This window comes from Gadus macrocephalus, chromosome 12 (assembly GCF_031168955.1).
Source record: "Gadus macrocephalus chromosome 12, ASM3116895v1".
In the NCBI taxonomy this organism is placed as follows: Eukaryota; Metazoa; Chordata; class Actinopteri; order Gadiformes; family Gadidae; genus Gadus; species Gadus macrocephalus.
In genome coordinates this window covers 15,309,634-15,333,391 of record NC_082393.1, presented here as the reverse complement: position 1 = coordinate 15,333,391, position 23,758 = coordinate 15,309,634, and the positions used below count along the sequence as shown (strand labels likewise).

Sequence of the window (23,758 nt, the reverse complement as noted above, 5' to 3'; positions counted from 1 at the left end):
AACCGGTGATTTATTCATCTCCTGTCTCTGCTTTTTCCATCTCATCTTATACAATGTTATTCAATGTTCTTCCCTTTTAAATTTGGCCCAGCTATTACAATGGCCGGCTAACGCAATGCAACTCTCAAGCCGCCTGACTTATATGCCTAACCCTCGCTCTCTCATGACTCCCTTTGTGGTCTGGCATTTGTCTCCCTGTCTCTGTCTCTGCATCTGTGTACCCGGGACTCTTGGTGGTAAAGCTAATTTCTGAGTCTGTTTTTAATTACAAGGTAGTTGGTCTCACTAACGAGGGGGAACAAGACCCATGTGTGCAGTGTCCGTGTGTGTCGTGTGTGTTTGTGTGTGTGTCCTTTCCTTTGTGAGTGTGGTGGATGCATGTTTGTGTGTGTGTGTGTGTGTGTGTGTGTGTGTGTGTGTGTGTGTGTGTGTGTGTGTGTGTGTGTGTGTGTGTGTGTGTGTATGTGCACTCTGATAGGGCACCAGAAGCATCTTGTCATATGATGCTGAAGCGGAATCCCGGCTTGGATTAAACTGACACTGGCCCCCAAGCCCCTCGCACCGCCTGCTGCACTGCAACATGTGATGAGCCCATAGACACGCAGCCACACACGCACACACACACACACACACACACACACACACACACACACACACACACACACACACACACACACACACACACACAAACATTATCAAAGTGCTCACATAATGATAAATACACACTCACATATTCATATGCCAACAATTGTTCACGCCTCCAGCCAAAACCCACAGCAAACACACACACATACACGTGCACGCATACAGGTACATTGCACACATGCTGCACATGAATACTTTCATTTGTGATGAACGGACAAGAGAGACTACAGTAAAGAATTCTGCAAAGTAACTTAACAGAATCCGCCTGCAAATCAGAGAGGTCAGGAATGCTTTGTGCACTTAGACCTGCCTCTCATTCAACACTCTTGAGCCCATCTGATTTCCTGTTAAAACACTTCTACCTTGAACTCAGGTGGGAGAGTGTATTGCCTGCACTATACCAGGTGTGTTTATGTGGCAGCAGAACAGTAGAACAAGCATCGGGGGACACAGGTAACATACACAAACAGATACACACACCCTTACACTGAGTTACTGACACAAACAAACACTAACACACACACACACAAACACATGCACACACACACACATACATACATTGAAACACACACATATGTATGCATAGATACATAGACAAACAGACGTTTGAGGGGCCGCCTGGGACAGAATCATACCTGGTAGGGGTGTAACAATACACAGAAGTCACGGTTCGGTATGTACAGGACGGTACGGTTCATAGTTAAGGGGAAAATTTAAAAAGCCAGACGGCTTCAATGGGACCAACTCAAAACGCAGCCAATATGAAACTAAAATTGTTATTCTGAATAAAGTATAAATGATATTGAAAGTGTAGATTTGTCTTCGCTCGCGTTTTTTTCTTTCATCTTCACAGAAGTGAACGCGTCTTGGGTGTCTAGCCCACCAGGCGGGAAATATGTTAGATATCTAAAACAATAAATGTTTTTGACTCAAGACATTTCGAGTCATTACAAGTCAAAGAGGCAAAGTCTGAGTCAAGTCTCAAGCCAATAGCCGTCAAGTCTAAGTCTAGTCGCACGCCATGCGTAATTTTGTCAAGTCGAGTCTGAAGTCATCAAAATCATGACTCGAGTCTGACTCGAGTCCAAGACATGTGACTCGAGTCCACATCTCTGGCCTGTACCGTGACGGTTCGGTACAAATACGTGTATCGTTACACCTCTAATACTTGGTGCAACCCAGTTGAAATTCGGGTTCTGGTTGTTCATAAGAATAAACAACACGACCGGCCAGTTAATTAGCACAAGTAGCTGAACAGTAGTGGCCTGCTAACTAACGCAGCCAGCGACGCTATCATAAAGGAATTTTCCTGTGGACCACCGCACCAGATAGCGGATGTGACCACGAGGGTTGGCTCACCTTCCTCTGGGAAAGATAAATCAAGCGACACAAGCCAGTGAGGAGCGCCTTTGTCCTTTCCACGGCCTTTCGCAGACTTTCCCCATACTTTCGAGGTCTTTCCAAGGGCATTCAAGGACGCCCATTGCCGTTAACTTGGATGTGTGAATACCGTGTTCTCTTTGGATCGGAGGAGCGAAGAGGGATACTATTCATCAACGGGCCTGCAAAGGTTTTTTTTTGTCCAGGATTGTTTTATTTTGTTTTATTTTTTAAATTATGCCGGCTTAGGGTGCACTCACACTAGGCCATCTGGCCGTGGCCGTTGGCCGTTTTCACACCTAACCGTGCTCAACTGGCCCCATTGTTCTCTGGCCTGCACTCACACTAGGCCATCTGGCCGTGGCCGCTGGCCGTCGCATCTGTGGCCTGGCCACGGTAGGCTCTTGTACATACGTCATCACGTCGTTACACGTCATCACCAAGCGTCCGCTGCATGGACCATAATAAGCCGCCAGTCAGAGTATTAACAACAATTGACAACAACACAGAGAACACAGTTCGCACTTTGACAGACACTCGACTTCTCTGGGACCAACGTGAACCAACAGTTTTGAAAAGCTTTGGATGTTTATTTGCAGAACTGCTTACATGGTTTGTAATCAACATACAAGATATTTTTTGATTTGATCGCAGCATAACAGAATCGCTGGAAATTCCAGAGTGAAATGACAAAAGCTACCGTCTCTTCTGTCAGCCAATCAGGAACCGAGGAATCAAACTCACCTCTGTTTCAGTCAAACTCTCTCACACACACTACTATACTCTCTCACACACAATACTATTCTTTCTCACACGCACTTCTATATTATCTTGCATAAACAACTATACTCTCCCACACACACTACTATTCGCTTTCCCACATACTACAATATTCTCTCACATGGACTACTATACTCTCTCACATACCCAACTATATGCTCTCTCACACACTACTATACTCTCTCACATACACTACTATATTCACATACACGACTTTACACTCTCATACATACATGTAAACAGAGTATAATAGTGTGAGTGTATGAGTATTAGGGGTGTAACGGTACACAAAAATCTCGGTTCGGTACGTACCTTGGTTTTGAGGTCACGGTTCGGTTCATTTTCAGTACAGTAAGAAATCAAAATGCTAAATATAAATGTGCTTCATAACATGTGCTTCAAGTTGTTCATAACACACTTTTGTGCTTTTTACAATGGGAACATTAGACAATACAAAGCTAGAATTCTGCTTAAAAATATAAAGATTCTGAAATGTAGAAATAAAAATAAACAACATTGGCTTAGACTTTTTTTTTTAAAATGTATTATCTAATGTGCAACAATGAACAAATGCAACACTAAACAGTTTCAAGTTGTTGCTCAGATACATTTTTACTCCCCCCCCCCCCCCCCCAATCTTTAGCCCTGATGACTTTCACTCAATCTTTATGTTTTTTTGCCAGAAAAATCAGCTTATCCACATTATTTGCAGGATAATAATACCAAAAATTTGAGTATACATACGTTGTACCCTACATGTTACTCCCGTATACCACAATGCAACACGGTCGTGTTTTTCGGAGGAGAAGAAGAAGCTGAAGAACCGCGAAAACAAATACATTTAATGATGTAGACTCCGGCTTTCGTTTAGAAATGTCAACAATTTATTTGGGATTTAACATAGAATATTTAACATTCAAAATGAATGTTAAATATCCAGCTTTCCTCGTGAGTGCCCGGTTTGTTTACATGATGTGGTTGCATCTGTCTGCGTCACAGAAATACCCGGCGCATTTACTGGCGCAAATGACGTTTAGAAATGTTCAGCGTAGTGTCCGAATTCTCGTTTGTTCGTTCCCTAAATAGTCCACTATATCATGAACACTATGGGGACGCTGGCGAAACTGACGCCGCTCCGTCTGCCTTGTTTTAATTTAAGTTTTTCAAGTTTTCGCAATTTAATCTATTTTATTTTTATGACGAAGTTTGTCATACGTTTTAACTTCGTTTTGGCCTTCTTTTGTCACAATTTTTTCATCCTGAGCTTGATTTTGGATATCCAACGCCTCGGTCAATCTGAAGCTGGTTGCCTGTGCTCCACCGCTGCTGTTTTTGGGCTACTCGATGTCTCTCTCCCTCTCCTTCATCCTGTCGGCGGATTTGACGCTGACCAGCAGCTAGGTTAGTCGGTTGACTAATAACTAGCCCTCCCAGGGAGATTGAGGCTTTGCGCTGTGCTTTGCCTGAGCTGCTGTAGCCTACTAAACATGGGATATATCTACACCGCGGAGCAGCTCCAACAGCTTGCCTCCTATGCCATCAGTTCCCTCGATGAAGATGTACTCCAGCTTTGCCAGGTTACGGGGATCCGTCGGAGGAAGCGCTACATACACAGAGGGTCTCGTCGCTCCCTCAAGATCTACAATCGAGCAACGGAGGATGCCATACCGACTATCCAGTCTCGGCGCGGCTCTCCTGGACGATCCTCTCCTGTAGGCAACTCTGCACCACGCAAGGAAGTCCTCCATCAACACTTCACAGGCCGGAATGATCTCTCCCTGGCTCGTTGTTCGTGGGATCCGAGGTTCTCCTGCCATGTAGGCCTATCCATCACCCCGCACCGACCCCAAACACCTGTCAGCTCTGCTCGTCCGAGATTGCGGATCCGTAGCGGTGGGGTGAATCCCCTGAACATCCGCCCTCTGGAATACTGCCGTCACCCCCAGACTGTGATTCACTCCACAGCAAAAGCCGCCCTGGTCAACAGCAGGTCTGTGTCGAACAAAACTTTCGTTTTAAATGACTTTTTCTCTCGTCACAATCTGGACTTCCTATTTTTAACCGAGACTTGGATAGGCGCTGGAGTTGGTCAGTCTTCTGTTTTCAGCGAACTTTGCCCCACCAACTGCTCGTTTATTAGCACGCCATGGTGCGTTGGAAGAGGAGGCGGAGTAGCTCTCGTTTTCAAGAATGATTTTAAAGTACGGACACTCTCTGTAGGCAGTTTTTCCACTTTCGAACTGCAATGCATAATTGTAGAATCTGCCACGTCCCCACTGGCTTGTGTTCTGATCTATAGACCCCCTAAGCCTGACAAAGACTTTATAACAGAATTCTCTGACTTTCTGTCCCATTTTGTGTCATTGTACGATCGTCTGCTCATACTTGGTGACTTTAATATCCATGTCTGCTGTCCAGACAGACCCATGGTCAACGAATTCTGTGGTTTAATAGATGCCTTTGGTCTCACTCAACATATAAACAAAGCTACACATTTACTGGGACATACACTTGACCTTATTTTATCATATGGTTTTTCTGTTGATAATATTGTAATTGAGGATGCCACTTTCTCTGATCACAGACCTATTATGTTTGATGTTACCCTCTCCAATCATCTGCCAGCTACTAGAGCTCAAGGCCATTACTCTCGCCATATAAACTCTCTTACTGCAGCCCAGTTTTCTGATAGCTTTCTCAGTCAAACTGTTGCTTCTACCATTGCAACAGCAGCATCATCCTCTTCCAGCCCAGATGAATTAGTCAGCCTTTTCCACTCTTCCTGCTCCTCCATACTTGACTCTGTAGCTCCTCTCACATACATCCGCCCCAAACTAAAATCTCGATATAGGTTGGATGAGGCCACCCGCTCTCTCAGGCAGGCCTGTCGTAAAGCCGAAAGAAAATGGAAAAAGGATCACCTTACTGTCTCCTTTGACATTTTTAAAACTGCTTTAGCTGCTTTCCAGGCTGCAGCAAAAAAAGCCAGGGCAAAGCAACTCTCTGATTTGATCAGTAAACACTCAAACAGACCAAACATTTTATTTAGCACTATTAACTCTGTTATCAACCCTGTTAACTCCCCAGCTGCTGATGTATCTACTGCTACCTGTGAGGAATTCCTTACGTTTTTCATTAACAAAATAGAGAACATCAGATCACTGTTTACCCCCTCCCCATCACCCACTCCACCTGATTACTTTGGTACACCAGTTATTTTTAACCAATTTCAGCCCATTTCTCTCTCTGAACTGCGGGAATTAGTATTGCACATTATAGTGGCACTTCGTCTCACTCCTACTCGTCCTTTGTACCACTTGTTGGAGTCAGCTGACAGCGTTTGCAACGCGGGCGAAAAGACTAGACAATGTTCCTTCGTTTTTAAATGTTTACTTAAAAGTCTTCAAACAAAATACACGTCTTCAACAACTATATAATCTACGGTCTTACGCACGGTCAAAAAACAGTTTAGCTTCAATCAATGTTAGACTCCAAACTGAATTACGTTACCATCGTTACCGTTAAACATAGAGAATAACATATTTACCATTTATACCTCACTAAATTATTAACAGTTTTACACATTACGAATTAACATAAAATTACTATTAGCATTTATTAATCATTTTAAACTAAATATTTATTATAAATCAATTATTGGCATATTGGCTCTTACATTACCCGGCCCCTAATTGGTTATTTTTCGGATAGCAGAATTGGCTTGCGGGATCCAATACTTGCTTCTTAGTTGTGCCATCACATAACTGCGTCCGCAGTGTCCTGTTCTTTGGTGTATGTCTCTCAAGATCAATGTGGCGACTCTACAGTGCTTAGAGAGTACCACTGGGTGCTTGACGTTCTCTGGCATGGCCGACTTGTTGAGTCTTCCGCCAACTCTCAATGTGCCATCTTGCAGAATCGGATCCAGCTTGAGCAGCTGACTGTTTCGACTGACTTGTTTTCCCTTTAGCAGAGCTTTAATATCCTCTCGGTACTGTTGTCTTTGACTGAACTGGATTAATATGGACTCTGCAGCGACCATGTCCTCGTTAGTATAGTGGTCAGTATCCCCGCCTGTCACGCGGGAGACCGGGGTTCAATTCCCAGACGGGGAGCCAGAAGTGCCATTATATTTTGTCAAAAAACTTGGCTTAACGGATCAATAAGCTCGTGCCCGTGCTCGGCCGTGGGGAGAGCGCAGCTGTCCACTCGGGAGATCGGGAGTACGGGAGAAAAGCCAAGAGAGCTCACCTGAAGAAGCTTATACAAGAAACGGTTAATCCTTAGAAGTATTCTCCAAAGAAAGGTAACGTGATTTGTTGATATTATCCTCGTGCATTCCCACAAGAGGACGTCACACCGATGCAGGAAGATAGTCGAAGCCCGTGCCGAAATTAAAGGTGGACAACATAAAAAAATAAATAAATAAAAGGAAATGCAAAGTTGTTGATTCTCCGTGTCAGCTCGTATTTTAAGCCAGACAGTCAATGTTGATTATTTGGGCTTCATTTAAGAAGTTGTATTGCCATTGTTCTTATGAAGAAAAAGTGACTTGAAGGATAAGTGCTTTCAAACCATTTGCATGCAACTAAAGCCTAACTCTGCATTATTAAGATGACCGATGAAAAGGAAAAGGGGCTTAGATATTTTGAGGATACAATGGATCCAGGACAGACACGTAGGTAGACAGAGAAAGCCTTAGAGGAGAAATTACAAAAAAATATAGCATTGAGGAGAAGAAAATTAGGAGCTCTCACAAGTAAAATAAATGAATTGGAGAAAATTGTTAAGGAACTGCGGGTGCATGCAGGCAGGTAGGACCCAAACGCAGACGGTATTGAACGGAAACGGCACTTTATTCAACCTAAAGGCTAAGGCACAGGAAACTCGGAACTCGGGAGACAACTCGGAACTCAGGAGACTACAGGGAACTCGGGAGACGACAGGGAACACGGAACACGCAGGACTAGCCACCACAAACAACCACAGCAAACCACAATGACAGCACAAGGAACAAAGGAAAGACGAGGGCTTAAATAACAAACACAACGAGCAACAGCTGAGACACATTAGGGGAGGGAACAGTAATCAACACAGGAGGGAAAACCAGGGAAACACACACACCCTGACAGTACCCCCCCCTTAAGGGTCGACTCCCAGGCGACCCACGACAAGCAAAAAAAACAAAGAAAGTCAAACCCAAAACGGGTGGGTGGAGGGGCGCCAGGAGGGGGGAATCAAAAAAAAATAAATGGGCTGGGGCAGAGCCGAGGGACGTCAAGCGGGCGGCCAGAAAACTGCCCCAGGGCATGGCAGGGAGCCTCAGGCGGACGGCCTGGGGGGCAAGCAGAGGCAGAGTGGAGGCGGAACCCTTCCGGAGGCCGGCGGCAAGGACGATGAGGGCTCAGTCCCTCAGGAGACCTGCAGTGGCGCAGAACCCCCTCAGAAGGCCGGCAGCGGTGAAGGCGGAACCCTTCAGGAGGCCGGCGAAGGCGAGGTAGAGGGCGGGTCCCCTCAAGAGGAAGGCCAGGTAGAGGGCGGGTCCCCTCAGGAGGCAGGCCAGGTAGAGGGCGGGTCCCCTCAGGAGGCAGGCCAGGTAGAGGGCGGGTCCCCTCAGGAGGCAGGCCAGGTAGAGGGCGGGTCCCCTCAGGAGGCGGGCCAGGCAGAGGGCGGGTCCCCTCAGGAGGAGGGCCAGGCAGAGGGCGGGTCCCCTCAGGAGGAGGGCCAGGCAGAGGGCGGGTCCCCTCTGGTGGCAGGCCAGGTAGGGGGCGGGTCCCCTCCGGTGGACAGGGTAGAGGGCGGGTCCCCTCTGGTGGAAGGCCAGGCAGAGGGCGGGTCCCCTCTGGTGGCAGGCCAGGTAGGGGGCGGGTCCCCTCTGGTGGCAGGCCAGGTAGGGGGCGGGTCCCCTCAGGAGGAGGGCCAGACAGAGGGCGGGTCCCCTCTGGTGGCAGGCCAGGTAGGGGGCGGGTCCCCTCCGGTGGACAGGGTAGAGGGCGGGTCCCCTCTGGTGGAAGGCCAGGCAGAGGGCGGGTCCCCTCTGGTGGCAGGCCAGGTAGGGGGCGGGTCCCCTCTGGTGGCAGGCCAGGTAGGAGCGGGGAGTGTGCCTCCCCTGGACGGTCTGGAGGGCGGACCCCCTCCGGCAGGAGCAGAGGCCGGTCCCCCTCTGGAAGGAGCAGGGGGCGGGCCCCCTCAGGCAGGAGCGGAGGGCGGACCACCTCAAGCAGGCGAAGAGGCCGGTCCCCCTCTGGAAGGCTAGGAGTGGGCTCAGGAACCGGACAGGGCTCGGGGACCGGAGTCAATGCGGAAGCTAGAGTACCAGGAGGAACCGGGTGGCACCCCAAACCCTCCCAGCGCTCCATTGTCTTCTTTGTTTTGGCTACTAAATCCTCCAACTTACGGTCAAATTGAGCGTCTGCTGGGTCCCATAGTGGTGCTGTCATTCTGTTAAGGAACTGCGGGTGCATGCAGGCAGGTAGGACCCAAACGCAGACGGTATTGAACGGAAACGGCACTTTATTCAACCTAAAGGCTAAGGCACAGGAAACTCGGAACTCGGGAGACAACTCGGAACTCAGGAGACTACAGGGAACTCGGGAGACGACAGGGAACACGGAACACGCAGGACTAGCCACCACAAACAACCACAGCAAACCACAATGACAGCACAAGGAACAAAGGAAAGACGAGGGCTTAAATAACAAACACAACGAGCAACAGCTGAGACACATTAGGGGAGGGAACAGTAATCAACACAGGAGGGAAAACCAGGGAAACACACACACCCTGACAAAAATGATGAGCGATACTCAAAATGTACATAAGGTTAAAGATGTCATGGAAAATGATTTCCCACTTTCTTTAAATGAGTTGTATTGCCTCAACAAAGAAGTTGCAAGCCTTTTGCCTGAAGATGAAAAAACATTTGATCAGGAACAATGGTTTGAATCCAAAATGGCATCAATCAAAGAATTTATGAAAGCAACTAAAACTTGGATCGAAATTGTGCACGAAAGCTTGTTGCAAAAGGATGATGCAGACGTTGACCCGCAAGATGCTGTTAAATCAAGTGACAGTATATCGCAGTATGGTGCCAGTCATGCTGGACACGACCATCAGAACGGATCTCACGTAAGTCGCAAAACTACCACATCACGAGCTTCGTCGACACGTGTTAAACAAGAGGCTGAACATGCAGCTTTGCTTGAACGCGCTGCAGCTCAGAAGAAAAAGCAGCAGCTTGAGTTTCAAATAGCGAAACTTAAAGGGGCAAAAGAAGAACTTGAGTTGGAAACTGCATTAGCAGAAAGCAGTGCAAAATTAAAAGTGTTTAAAGAATACGAAAGATCCGAAGATGGTTCCGGTAGCCGTGGTTACAGTAGCCATTCGCTAGTACAACTACTACAAGGAGGGAACGTGGAGCAAGAAGAATCCGGTGTTTCGCTTCCTCAGCCAGTAAATCCAGGTTTTCATGCTCAACCACAAGTGCTGCAATCCCAAGTACATAAGGTCTCTCAACACCATCACGGTAACGCTCAAGCCAACAGAGATGACGAGATGCTAAAAGTCCTGCAAAATCAGAACGCTATCACTGAGCTGCTGGTAAAACAACAAAGGCAATCCCAGCTACCAACGAAAGACATCCCTGTCTTCAAGGGTGACGCACTGCAGTACAAATCATTCATCAGAACATTCGAGCACTCAATTGAACAAAAGACAGACAACGAAAAGGATAAATTGTATTTTTTGGAACAATTTACAGCTGAGGAACCCCAGGAGTTAGTTCGCAGCTGCGCCCACATGTCAGCTAGCAAAGGCTACTCTAAAGCGAAGAAACTGGTTCAAGAGCACTATGGGGACGAGCTACAGATCGCCAGCGCTTACATTGATAAAGCACTAAAATGGCCACAGATCAAGTCGGATGACGGAAAAGCATTAAAGGCTTATGCTATGTTCTTGGTTGGGTGTCGCAACACTATGGAAGACATAGACTATCTGGAAGAGATGGACAACCCTACCAACTTACGGACAGTGGTATCCAAACTACCCTTCAAAATGAAAGAACGTTGGCGTGCTGAAGCTTACAACGTCAAAGAGCGAGGAGGCAGAAGAGCAAAGTTCGTTGATTTGGTGAAATACATAGACCGCCAAGCTAAAATAATGATGAATCCCCTCTTCGGTAATTTACCAGACAGCCGACCAACCACGGTTGTGAAGGTTGAACAAAAGGAAAGACACCCTTTTAGGAGAGAAGTCCGTGGAAGCAGCTTCGCTACCAACGTTTTCACAGAAGATAAAAGGCCTCATGGAACATATGTGATGCCAGCTAATCCAGGCAAGACCAGGATTGCATTTGAGAAGCCGTGTTTGTACTGCCAGGAGTCTCACACTCTAGCTTCATGCAACAAAATTAAAGATCAGCCTCACAAAGAAGCAGCGCATAGCCAGTTTTCACAGAAAGCTCAAGAAGAATCCTGAGTTCTGTGAAGAGTACAAAGCCTTCATGGACAACATCATAAGCAAAGGCTTCGCTTTCCAAGTTCCGGCACACCAGCTGAAACGGGACGACAACAGGGTGTTCTACATACCGCACCACGGGGTGTATCACCCTAAGAAAAGAAAACTACGAGTGGTCTTCGACTGCACAGCCTTGTTTCAGGGCCGGTCTTTGAATGGTGAACTACTACAGGGACCCGATCTGACCAACACGTTGGTTGGTGTCCTCTTAAGATTTTGTGAAGAGCCAATAGCCATGATGGCAGATATCGAGTCGATGTTTTATCAAGTTCAGGTGCCAGAAGAAGACGCAGATCTCCTCCGCTTTCTGTGGTGGCCCAATGGTAACTTGAATGGGCCCATGGAGGAATACCGGATGGCAGTGCACCTATTTGGGGCCACCTCATCGCCAAGCGTTGCTTCGTACGCACTTCGGAGAACCGCTGAGGACCACAGAGCCACTGCCACCCCAGAAGCCGTTCAAACAATTCTGCAGAACTTTTACGTGGATGATTGTTTAAAGAGCGTAGCTACAGAAGAAGACGCTGCGACATTGGCAAGTGATCTCCGCACCTTGTGTGCCAGTGGAGGTTTTAATCTAACGAAGTGGATGAGCAACAGCCGGAAGGTGTTAATGTCCATCCCAGAAGTACACAGAGCTAGTGAAGCAAAAGACTTGGATCTAAGCCATGACGCACTACCAGTCGAGAGGACTCTCGGCATACAGTGGGATACAGACATGGATGCTTTCACTTACAGCATGAAGCTGCAAGACAAGCCGATGACGAGGAGAGGCATTTTATCCGTCGTCAACTCTGTCTACGACCCCCTCGGTTTCTTGGCGCCAGTCGTCCTGCCAGCAAAACTTCTGCTAAAAGAGCTTTGTAAGGAGCAGCACGGTTGGGATGAAAGCATTAGCAAAAAACATGCTGAAGATTGGCAAAAATGGAAAGAAGATGTTACTCACCTTACTGACTTCCACGTGAGCAGATGTTTAAAACCTCCAGATTTCGGATGCACTGCCGTGGCACAGTTACATCATTTCTCGGATGCCTCAGAGTACGCATACGGCACTGTGTCTTATCTGCTGCTAGAGAACAAGCAAGGTGGGAAACATTGCTCGTTTTTGATGGGGAAATCAAGAGTGGCTCCGCTCAAGCAGGTCACAATACCCCGGCTTGAACTGACAGCGGCAGTCGTGGCGGTGAAGATGGACAAGATGTTACGGCAAGAGCTTCAACTTCCACTCCAACCGTCTACCTTTTGGACAGACAGCACTACCGTACTCAGGTATATCGACAGTGAAACAGCTCGATTCAAAACTTTCGTTGCAAACAGAGTTACACTGATTCGCGAAGCCACCAAGCCGTCTCAGTGGAACTACGTCGGCACAGCAGAAAACCCTGCAGATCAAGCTAGCAGGGGCCTGAAAGCCAAAACATTGATGCAAGAAGGAACATGGATTAAAGGACCGAAATTCCTGCTGCAAGGCGAACATGATTGGCCCAAACAACCTGTGCAAAGGAAGGAAAGCCTTCAAGATGACCCAGAGGTCAAGAACATAGTTTCAGTCAACACAGTCATAGTTGAAGATAACGTGGAACCAATTAACAGATTGATCGACTACTACTCGGACTGGCATAAGCTGAAAAGGTCGGTGGCCTGGATTCTACGGCTGAAGGAAACCTTGCGCCAGCTGAAAGATGAAAGAAAGGAGTTCTCGAGAACAGTCAATCAAACCGAAAAGGACCCCGAAAAGCGAAGATCAAAGTTAGAAAAACACATGGAGAAATACAGAACAACAAAAGAAAAGAGACCACTTACCTTAGAGGACATGGTCGCTGCAGAGTCCATATTAATCCAGTTCAGTCAAAGACAACAGTACCGAGAGGATATTAAAGCTCTGCTAAAGGGAAAACAAGTCAGTCGAAACAGTCAGCTGCTCAAGCTGGATCCGATTCTGCAAGATGGCACATTGAGAGTTGGCGGAAGACTCAACAAGTCGGCCATGCCAGAGAACGTCAAGCACCCAGTGGTACTCTCTAAGCACTGTAGAGTCGCCACATTGATCTTGAGAGACATACACCAAAGAACAGGACACTGCGGACGCAGTTATGTGATGGCACAACTAAGAAGCAAGTATTGGATCCCGCAAGCCAATTCTGCTATCCGAAAAATAATCAACAAGTGTGCAGTGTGTCGCAGGATCAGTGGAAGAGTCGGAGAGCACTGCATTCCCCCATGATGCCATTCCCTCCTCTATCATTAAGGATGTTTTTGATGCAGTTGGCCCTTCAATTCAAATAATTCTAAACTCATGCCTTACATCTGGCACTGTCCCCTCATGTTTTAAACATGCGGTTGTCCAACCCCTGTTAAAGAAACACAACCTTGATGCTAAATGCCTGAAAAATTACCGTCCCATCTCTAAGCTTCCTTTTATCTCCAAAGTCCTAGAAAAAGCTGTTCTGTCTCAGTTGACTCCCTTTCTGACCACCCACAACATACTTGAATCTCTTCAATCAGGTTTTAGATCCCTTCACAGCACCGAAACAGCCCTGCTCAAAGTAACCAATGATCTCCTCCTCACTCTGGACTCTGGTGATAATGTCATCTTAATACTACTTGACCTCAGTGCTGCTTTTGATACTGTAGATCACAACATCCTCCTCACCCGCCTGGACCAGCAGGTGGGCATTAGGGAGACTGCACTACTCTGGTTCAGCTCTTACCTTAAACATAGGACTTTCTCTGTCTCTATTGGTCAGTTCTCGTCATCATCCGCCCCTGTCTCATATGGGGTCCCCCAGGGGTCCATCCTGGGTCCCATGCTCTTCAGCCTGTATATGCTCCCACTGGGTGACATTATTAGAAAGCATAAGATCTCTTTTCACCTCTATGCCGATGATTCGCAGCTGTACTTGCCCTTAAAATCTAGGGACTCCATCCAATCTCTCCTGGTCTGTCTTGAAGACATCAGAAACTGGATGGCTAACAACTTCCTCCAGCTAAATGGTGACAAGACTTAAGTCATAATTTTTGGTCCCTCCAAGGCAAGACACACTGCACTGTCAAACTTAGGTCACCTCACGCCTCTTGTCAAACCCCATGCCAGAAACCTTGGTGTCATCCTCGACTCTGAACTCTGTCTTGACAAACAGATCAGCACTGTAGTCAAAAATAGTTTTTACCAGCTCAGAGTGATCTCCCGCCTCAAATCCTTCCTATCCCACAACGACCTTGAGATAGTTATCCATGCCTTTATTACATCACGGCTGGATTATTGCAATTCCCTCTACCTTGGCCTCCCCCAATCCTCACTCAGACGTCTGCAGCTGGTCCAAAATGCAGCTGCGCGTCTTTTAACTGGCACCAGGAGGCACAAGCACATCACACCCATTCTGGCCTCCTTGCACTGGCTCCCAGTTATTTTTAGGATCCAATTTAAAATTGTTTTATTTGTTTATAAGGCACTCAATGGGCTGGCCCCGGCCTATATCACTGAGCTTGTTCAGCCCCACTCTGCCCAAAGGTCCCTCAGATCCTCTAACAAAGGGCTTCTGTATGTGCCACACTCACGGCTCAAGCAGAGAGGTGATAGAGCCTTTGCCATTGCTGCTCCACGTCTGTGGAACCAGCTCCCCCTGGACATTAGATCCGCCCCCTCCATTTCTGCCTTCAAATCTAGGCTAAAAACCCACCTCTACTCCCTGGCCTTCCTTGCCCCTTGACCTTTTTAGCCTACCTCCTGTTCATGTCTGTGTGGTATGCCCTGGAAATGAATGTTCCCCCTTTGTATTATTATGACCTCTATGTATTGTTGTGTTGTTGTATTTTATTCACTTTTTATCTTTATTTATTATTATTATTATTATTATTGTTATTTTTTTAATTATCATTATTATTTTTATCTTATTGTACAGCACTTTGGTCAGTGTATGCTGTGTGTAAATGTGCTCTATAAATAAAACTTACTTACTTACTTACTTACTTACTATATAGGGAATAGTGAGTGAGTGAATAGGGAACGGTTTCGACCACAGCTACAGTGTGCGCAACTGTGCATGTGCGGCCGCAGCATGTTCCACACATGCGGTCCTCTACTTAATATGTCCGTATGGAAACTCGTTCGGTACGCCTCCGTACCGAACCGAGCACCCCGTACCGAAACGGTTCAATACAAATACATGTACCGTTACACCCCTAATGAGTATAGTGGTGTATATGCAAGATTATAATAGTGTGTGTAAAACAAAGTATGAATTATGTCCCAGGCGGCCCCTCATAGATACATACACAGATACATAAACTATTATACACTCCCACCATCTCCTCCTTATAAATCTCTGTTGGGCCTTGCGGATGGAAGGGCCGCAGAGGAGGAGAGAACAGCCCAACAGAGAGAAAAGGAAGCAGATGACCTTCCAACTGTCAGACTCTTTCTCTCCCTCCCTCCCTCCCTTTCGCCTTCTTTCTCCCTCGTTATCTCTTCAATTACTGCATGCTCATGATTTATTATTCATCTTCAAGTCAATTTCTCTAATTAGAAGAGGTCTAAGAAGTTTCAACAGGAAGAGACTCAGGCAGTGGGAGAATGTGCTGACTTGGAATAACACAGATGAGGAATAGCCAACGACTCATCAAGCACTCCATGGTGCTGCCCTAGACCACTCATCCACTAAATAGAGGGACGCCGCTGATGGTATCTAGTGAGCAATCTGCAGCACCCTCTGCGCTTGAGGTCCTTAAACACATCTGTGTTTCACTCTCTACTAGTTGCTTGTAGGCTGCCTGTAGCTCAGTAGGTAGAGAAGGTTGCCTGGTTGCTGGCCAAAGTTGCTGGTTCAATCCCTGGCTCCTTCTAGCTAAGTGTTGGCGTGTCTCTGAGCAAGATATCCAACCCCTAGCTGCTCCCGACAAGCTGGATGTTGCCTTGCATTAGGGGTGTACGGTATAAACGGTATAGAAAGTACACCAGTGTAAATTTGCGCTACGGTATGGATGTTGACGTTATCGTGAGACCGGTGTGACAGGTAGACAGTGTTGTGTGCATTAGGGGTGTAACAATGCATGTATTTGTATTGAACCGAATCGGTACGGATGTCACGGTGTGGTGCATGGATTTACACAGAGAATACACGGTATAAAATTTAATACAACTGGCGTGCGAATAAATTAATGTAAAGCGGAACTAATGTTAGATAGATACGCAAGTTTTTCAGGGACAACTAAACTCGTCGTATGCAGACTCCTCCGGCAGCGGAGTAGCGGGAGGAGTCCAGCCGGAGGAGTCCGCATACGACCGAGAGGTCGGAACAATGTAGGAGAAATGACATGGACCCGATGTGAACTTACAGCTGTCCCGCATACGGCAACAATCCCTTCTCCTCCACGTAGCGTTACAATCTGGACTTCAGAGAGTCAAAGCCAAAGTTCCTTTCCACCAATCTCCAGCATGGCCGAGATAACCCCCACTATGAGTCTTTGTTGTGGAAGTACCAGAGAGTCAGAGAACCCGACGCAGTCTTTAAGATTCATCATATCTGGCTCACGTCCCCCGACCGCAAGATCTCGAGCATGCGCAGAATGCGAACTCCGATATGCGTTCAGAGATAGCAGCACTAAAGACGAGTATGGCGAGTGGCGGCGACCCACAAGAGTTAGAGCACCCGCCCGCGTCATTATGTTTGTTGACTGTGTCTTGTGTTTTTTAAGCTACTGTCATGTGCCCCCTTTAAATTGCCCCTCAGGGACGAATGAAGTGATTTGAATTGAATTTAATTGAGGTCGCAATTGTGGGAAAACTTTGGTTTCCCAGTCACTTACAGTAGCACAGTAGTTCCCTTCATTGTACCGAACTCGTACCGAACCGTGATGTCTGAACCGAGGTATGAACCAAACCGTGACTTCAGTGTACCATTACACCCCTAGTGTGTATACATTAACGTTACTACATTTTCAGGTAAAAAGTAAAGTTACGAGCAACTACTGAAAATATGGTAACGAAACGTTTATTTTTTCAATTCGGCGCACGTTACTTTTCTGCCTTCTCAAGCAGTATTGCAAGCACGAAGCACGGAGGCACGCTTGCTGCGCGCCTGCGTGCTTGCTACGTGCCTGCGTGCTTATAGAGCTCGTAATTCCGCCCCTTCCGATAGACCCAATGGACATATTATATAATGGACACCGGATTCCGGAATGGCGCCCATTCATTCCTATGTAAACTGCTCAATGGCGCAGGGCAACATCAAGGAGAGATATGCTTCCGCATCATGGGAGCCTAGCCACGCCCTAGTTCATGACGTACCGGATGCAGAAATATTCTTGTTTTTTAGCATTGTGGCATCATAAGTGAGAGGTCTGAGTAATCGCAGTCGCATTGTTTACCGACTATAGAAGTATACGTTACCTTTAGGCTACTCCAACAAGGTTGGAGTAGCCTACCCACTTAAATATTTGTAATAGGCCTACACCAACATTGTTAACTGTCATACATAGCTAAACAAGGAAATTAAAAATGAAATACTAACACAACTGAAATGTTTATAAGGCTATTAACAATATTATAAAAGTGATACCGTAATGCACCCATTCTTTGTCTTTGGATCTTTTGAATAAATGGATCAATAAATGGTGAATCGCAATGATCGCATGCAGAGGAACGTGAGAGTCATTGAGCAGCAGCTGAACCAGTTTAAAAATCCCTTTCTCACTAAAACACTTTTAGTGATAAAAAGTCACCACAGTGCCTAAAAACCATCAACGTCATTCATGTTAAGTAAAAGGAAAAACCTCACGAGAAGTTAACGGAGCCATGCACAAGGCCCTCTCGAATGCCGGGCCGAAACAACATTTGTTTCAATACGACTCCTTACAGCTGCCCCCCCCCCCCTCCTTCTCCAGCAAAAAATAATAACATAAAACGGCTAATAAAAAGCTTGAGGTGGCGTTTTGAAAAGAAAAAACTGTTTTTTTTTAGTACATGGCATAAAGATAATTATGAGCCTTTGATTGATATCCAGTTATTTTTTGCGGAGACACATTCCTGTTCCCCACTTGTATTGGAGTGAATGGAGATATCTACTTCTGGGCACCTTGAATCGAGACCGTCCACAGCCCGCTGAAACAGCCTCCACTTCACCGCTTTTTTCCAAGGGGAGGACAACAGCATCGAAAGAGGGGAAAACCATTATTAGTCGGGGCATGTGTAGATTTTCAGTTATGCCGATGGGGAGATTGTCGGTCTTGTCCACGCCAGTTGCACGGAGCATGACGTTACATACGAGACGTGAATTCTTTCTCATTTTGTTTTCTCTACAGCAGGGGTTTTCAAAGTGTGAGAGAGTGAGCCCCCCCTCAGAGAAAAAATGTCAGCTGAGCCCCCCCCCCCCCCGCAATTTTTTTTTCTAAATACCTGTGTTTTGAAAGCTATTTTAATTATTTTACACATTTTAAACATCTCTGATCATAATTTTAAAACATTTGAAACATATTTTTGAAACATTTGAAACATATTTTTTAATCATTACAACATCTTTGTGCGTTTTTAAACACATTTCTTAACACAATTTAACAACTTTATCTAAGCATGTTTTAGCTTAACCTTTTTTAAATACATTTGAACATCTTAATCTGTGTAAACTGCCAGTCGAATCAGATCTGCATTTTCAGTCCAGAGATTAGACTAATCGGCGGGGTTTGTTTACCGGCGTTGCTATGGTGACCTAAATTATTATAAGCAACTGAAAACGGTGCCGGTAAGAAACTAAAACTGTGATTCTGAAAAAGGTATAAATGCTATCAAAATTCCGTTTCGATAGTATTGAAGATACAAGTGTGTAGATTTGTTTAATGGTTTGAACGATGGTAAACGGTTGAAAAAGGAATGAGTTACGATGTCTAGAAGTAGGTGTATCAGAATGGGCTGACGTCTTCAATGAAAACAGCTGAAAACGAAGCGGTATGAAACTAAAACTGTGATTCTGAAGAAATTTTAAATGATATCGAAATTCTGTTTAGATATTCTTGAAGATACAAGTGTGTAGATATGTTAAATGGTTTGCACGAAGATAAACGGTTGAAAATTGATTCAGTTATGTTACTTCTACAGTTGAAGTACGACTGATGATTTGAATCATCGACTTTCAGGGTTTTTACGGGTTTATTTTTTTCTCACGTCGCGCCCCCCCTGAAGAACTCTGGCGCCCCCCAGGGGGGGCGCGCCCCACAGTTTGAAAACCACTGCTCTACAGCCTTTAACTGAACAATTGCACAATAAACGGTCAAACTCTTGACATGACAATTTTTAATTTAAATCCACAAACAACGTGTGTATTCCAGGGCATATAAAGACTCGGACCTGCAAATAATTACTTTCTCTCCATTGAAACCCATTCATAATTTGCGATCTCATGGGTCCAATGGGGGTCTTCCGGAAGGGGCGGACTTACGAGCTCTATAGAGTGGCGAAGTCACGCCCCTTCCGGTAGAGCTCATGGGACCTATGAGATCGAAAAATATGAATGGGTGTCAATGGAGAGAAAATAATTATTTTCTGGTCCCAGTCTTTATATGCCCTGGATTACACATATGTTGTTTGTGGATTTAAAGGATAATTTTTCATGCAAAGAGTTCGACCGTTTATTGTGCAATTGTTCAGATAAAGGCTGTAGAGAAAACACAACGAGAAAGACTACACGGCTCGTATGTGACGTCACGCTCCCTGCGACTGGCGTTGAGAAGACCGAAAATCTTCCCATCGGCCTAACTGAAACTCTGCACGTGCCCCGACTTATAAAAAAAAAGTGGTGAAGTGGAGCAGAGAGATCGCCATCTCTGTACCGAGTTCCAAGTGCGGGTGTGGTGACGTATATCATATGCGTCGAGAGCAGTGAAGAGCTGTAGTTCACAAAGCGGCCTCACATAAAACCTAAAATTATCAAACTTCTTCACGAAAATTTTTAGTTTTCTTTGCATCAAAAATTATCATTTAAATCTACAAACAACATATGTGTAATCCAGGGCATATAAAGACTGGGACCAGAAAATAATTATTTTCTCTCCATTGACACCCATTCATATTTTTCGATCTCATAGGTCCCATGAGCTCTACCGGAAGGGGCGTGACTTCGCCACTCTATATTCCCTTCACAAGCTCTGATTCCACACCGTACGAGACAGACGCTGACGGTTTTTGTAAGGCCAGCCCTTACGACAAAAAAAGCCAGCTGTGGAACGAGAAAACAAACGCCATCACTGTTTACCTGTGTAAGGACATGGTTCCCATTCAAAATGTCGATAGAATGGGCTTTAAAGAGATGGTCAAAACACTAGATCCCAGGTACGCGTCACCTGCCCGCACACACTTCAGCCAAATTGAGATGCCAAAACTATACAGAAAGGTCCACGAACAAATGGAGAAAGAAATCTTTATGTTGTTTGCTGCCTAATCAGTATTTTACCCCTTCAGAAGCATTTATATCGAAATTAGAAGAAAAATTAACATACCGTGATATAATACCGTTACCGTCTTTGCCTCAAATCATACCGTGATATACATTTTAGTCCATACCGTACAGCCCAACCTTGCATGATTGAAACCGCCGGCAGTATGAGAATGTGAGGCGCTTTCAGTGACCACAACTTATTAGAGCACCATGATATTGCAGTTTATCTTTTATGCAGGTTTACAGAGTTCATTAACGGTAATATATAACCTGAAGGTGTCTGAAAGGTTGGTCATTTCAAATGTTTGTTTTTTTCAAACCCTTTTGTGGAGTCATCCAGGATATTGCGTGTGAGACTCTTCCTCATTTTTACTTCCAAATAAAATTAGTTTCAGCTGATGTCACTCACTGGCCACACAAATGTGTTTGTGTGCGTGTTTTTTCTTGGTTTCAGTGTTTAGGTTACAATACAAAAGTATTTGTCAAATTCTAATTAAGTTGTGGTTCAATATAAACAGATTAAGTATGGATTGTGTAGTCTTCATTTCAGTTACTTAACTTATTAAGAAATACGGTCAAAGGAATCTGATCACATCTCGAAAATAACAATATTCTATTTGCGATATATCTTTTTAGCAGTATTGCTAAATACAGTCCACCTGCAGTTAAAAGTAATTCAAATCAAAAGTTAAAGGACAACAAATTGTTTTCTTCCAGGACATCATCTTGAGAACAAGACAACATAACTTATTTTTAACAAATAAATCAGCACAGATAACATGTATCTTACAACAAATGTAGCTACCATTTAGTATCATACCCTGACCTCTGCTTCTTATGGGAATATAACGATGGGCTAGAACACTGCCAACAGGAAATAAACACAAACATAGACACAAAGTATGTGTACGAGAGAAGGTTGCATTTGAGTCAGTACGTGTACATATATGAGAGAGGTTGTATTTGAGTCAGTACGTGTACGGGAGAGGTTGTATTTGAGTCAGTACGTGTACAGGAGAGGTTATATTTGAGTCAGTACGTGTACAGGAGAGGTTGTATTTGTGTCAGTAGTACGGAAGCGGTTGAATTTGAGTCAGTACGCGTACGTGGGAGAGGTTGTATTTGAGTCAGTACGTGTACGAGAGAGGCTGTATTTGCGACAGCAAGTGCACAAGAGAGGTTGTCTTTGAGACGGTACGTGTACAAGAGAGAGGTTGCATTTGAGACAGTACTTGTACAAGAGAGAGGTTTTCTTTGAGATGGTACGTGTACTAGAGAGAGATTGTTTTTGAGACAGTATGTGTACGAGGGCGAGGTTATATTTGCGCAAATGTGCGTGACATTGTGCCGAAAACTCTAGCTATAGAGACTGTAGGTAGTGATGTGGGCAAAGACACATCAATATGGAGGACAGCGAGAAAGAGAAAAAATGAAAGAGAAGGAACACCCAACCTTTTGCAGTTACACAAATACTCAGAGAGTCGGAGAAGCACACATACAGAGTGTAGAACCGATATTTTTTTCATTATATCAGTGATGCCTTTTTAAAGCAGTGTCCTTTTGTCGTTTTTAAAAAACTCGGAGGTAACAAAAGATTAGATCTTGTGATAGCTCAGAGGCACATGATACTAATGCATTGCTGCCTCACTGTTTAAATATATTTTCATAAAAAATGTTGAAAGGCAGTGTCCAACTGCTATTATGTACTTAGCTATTTGACTGTATTTAATGGACTTCACACAAACATTTTTGCAGTCGACAATAATGGAAAGAATTATCTAATTATTAGTCACAAACTAAGGCTTACAACAAACATAAAATTCAAAAACCCTGTAGTAGAGAAAAATGACTCAACACACCAACCCTGTCAGCGAACGGTGGAAATTAAAATGGAGAAGCACCGGAAACAAAGAGGGAGCATGTGACACGTAGACCTGAGCTTCTAGAGCCATTCTGACAAGAGGAAAAAGGAAATAATCACAAAGGCCCTTGGCCCAGCAATACCTGTCCTCTGGACTTCTGCAGAGGCAATGAGTCACTGCAATGGGCTGGAACCTGGACACAGATTCTGGACCCCAAACATAGAGGGTTTAAAATATGAAAGGCATTTTCTTCTTTCCAGACACACACACACACACACACACACACACACACACACACACACACACACACACACACACACACACACACACACACACACACACACACACACACACACACAAGAACAAACTCTATCTCTCGCTCTCTCTCACACACAGACTCACACACCATGCAGACACACTAAACCATTGTTTGCGCTCTAAGGCTCCCAGGGGAAAGATATTGGCGTAAATGGCAGCAGTGATTGTGGCAGATAGACTGGATTGGAACATAATATCCACACCAAGAAGATAATGTGTTGGCTAATCGCACACTAGAGACACACACACATATACAAATTGAAATGCACACACTCAACACACACACAATGACATGCAGCAGTATGTATGCACATGAACACACGAGTAGAAAGTGTGCACACACCAAACACTAACAGCTGCCGAGCTATAACCCTCTGTTCACGCCGCTGGCTGGCAGCTACAGTATACCGAGAGAGAGAGAGAGAGAGAGAGAGAGAGAGAGAGAGACTTGTTTAAAGTTGGCCATGTTGCCACACAAGCGACCTTCCCCCAGCCGTTGAGGTCATTATAACTTAACAGTCACATTGACAACCTTTCATGAATGACAGAGAGTTACCAGTGAGTCAACTTTGTCAAAAACGTAAATGGTCCCATAAAGCCCCCCCCCCCCCTTTTTTTTTTCCTTTATCAAATACTTAACCAACCGATGTCAGTGGTAATGGTGGTTAATGTCTAACCCCATGTCGAAGCCAATCTTAAAAAAATAATCATAACCCATCCAATAACATGGAGGCATGTTTAAAGATCCACACATTGCAATATGAGATCTCCTTATTTTTCTCTACTTCCTGGGTTGGCTACACTTGTAGGAACACTCCAGCCAAGGCCACTCTG

General features: G+C 45.2%; 2 protein-coding genes across 14 annotated transcripts in view; one reads left to right on the top strand and one right to left on the bottom strand.

Annotated features, from left to right (window-relative positions):
• The window catches only part of dab1a (DAB adaptor protein 1a), a 161,341-nt gene that overhangs the window by 54,226 nt on the left and 83,357 nt on the right, over positions 1-23,758 (bottom strand). The gene's annotated exons all lie outside the window — the stretch shown is intronic.
• Positions 11,304-13,803, top strand: LOC132468610 (uncharacterized). The gene has a single exon (XM_060066335.1). It carries the CDS (start codon positions 11,306-11,308, stop codon positions 13,541-13,543), a length of 2,238 nt encoding a protein of 745 aa, XP_059922318.1. The 5' UTR covers positions 11,304-11,305; the 3' UTR covers positions 13,544-13,803.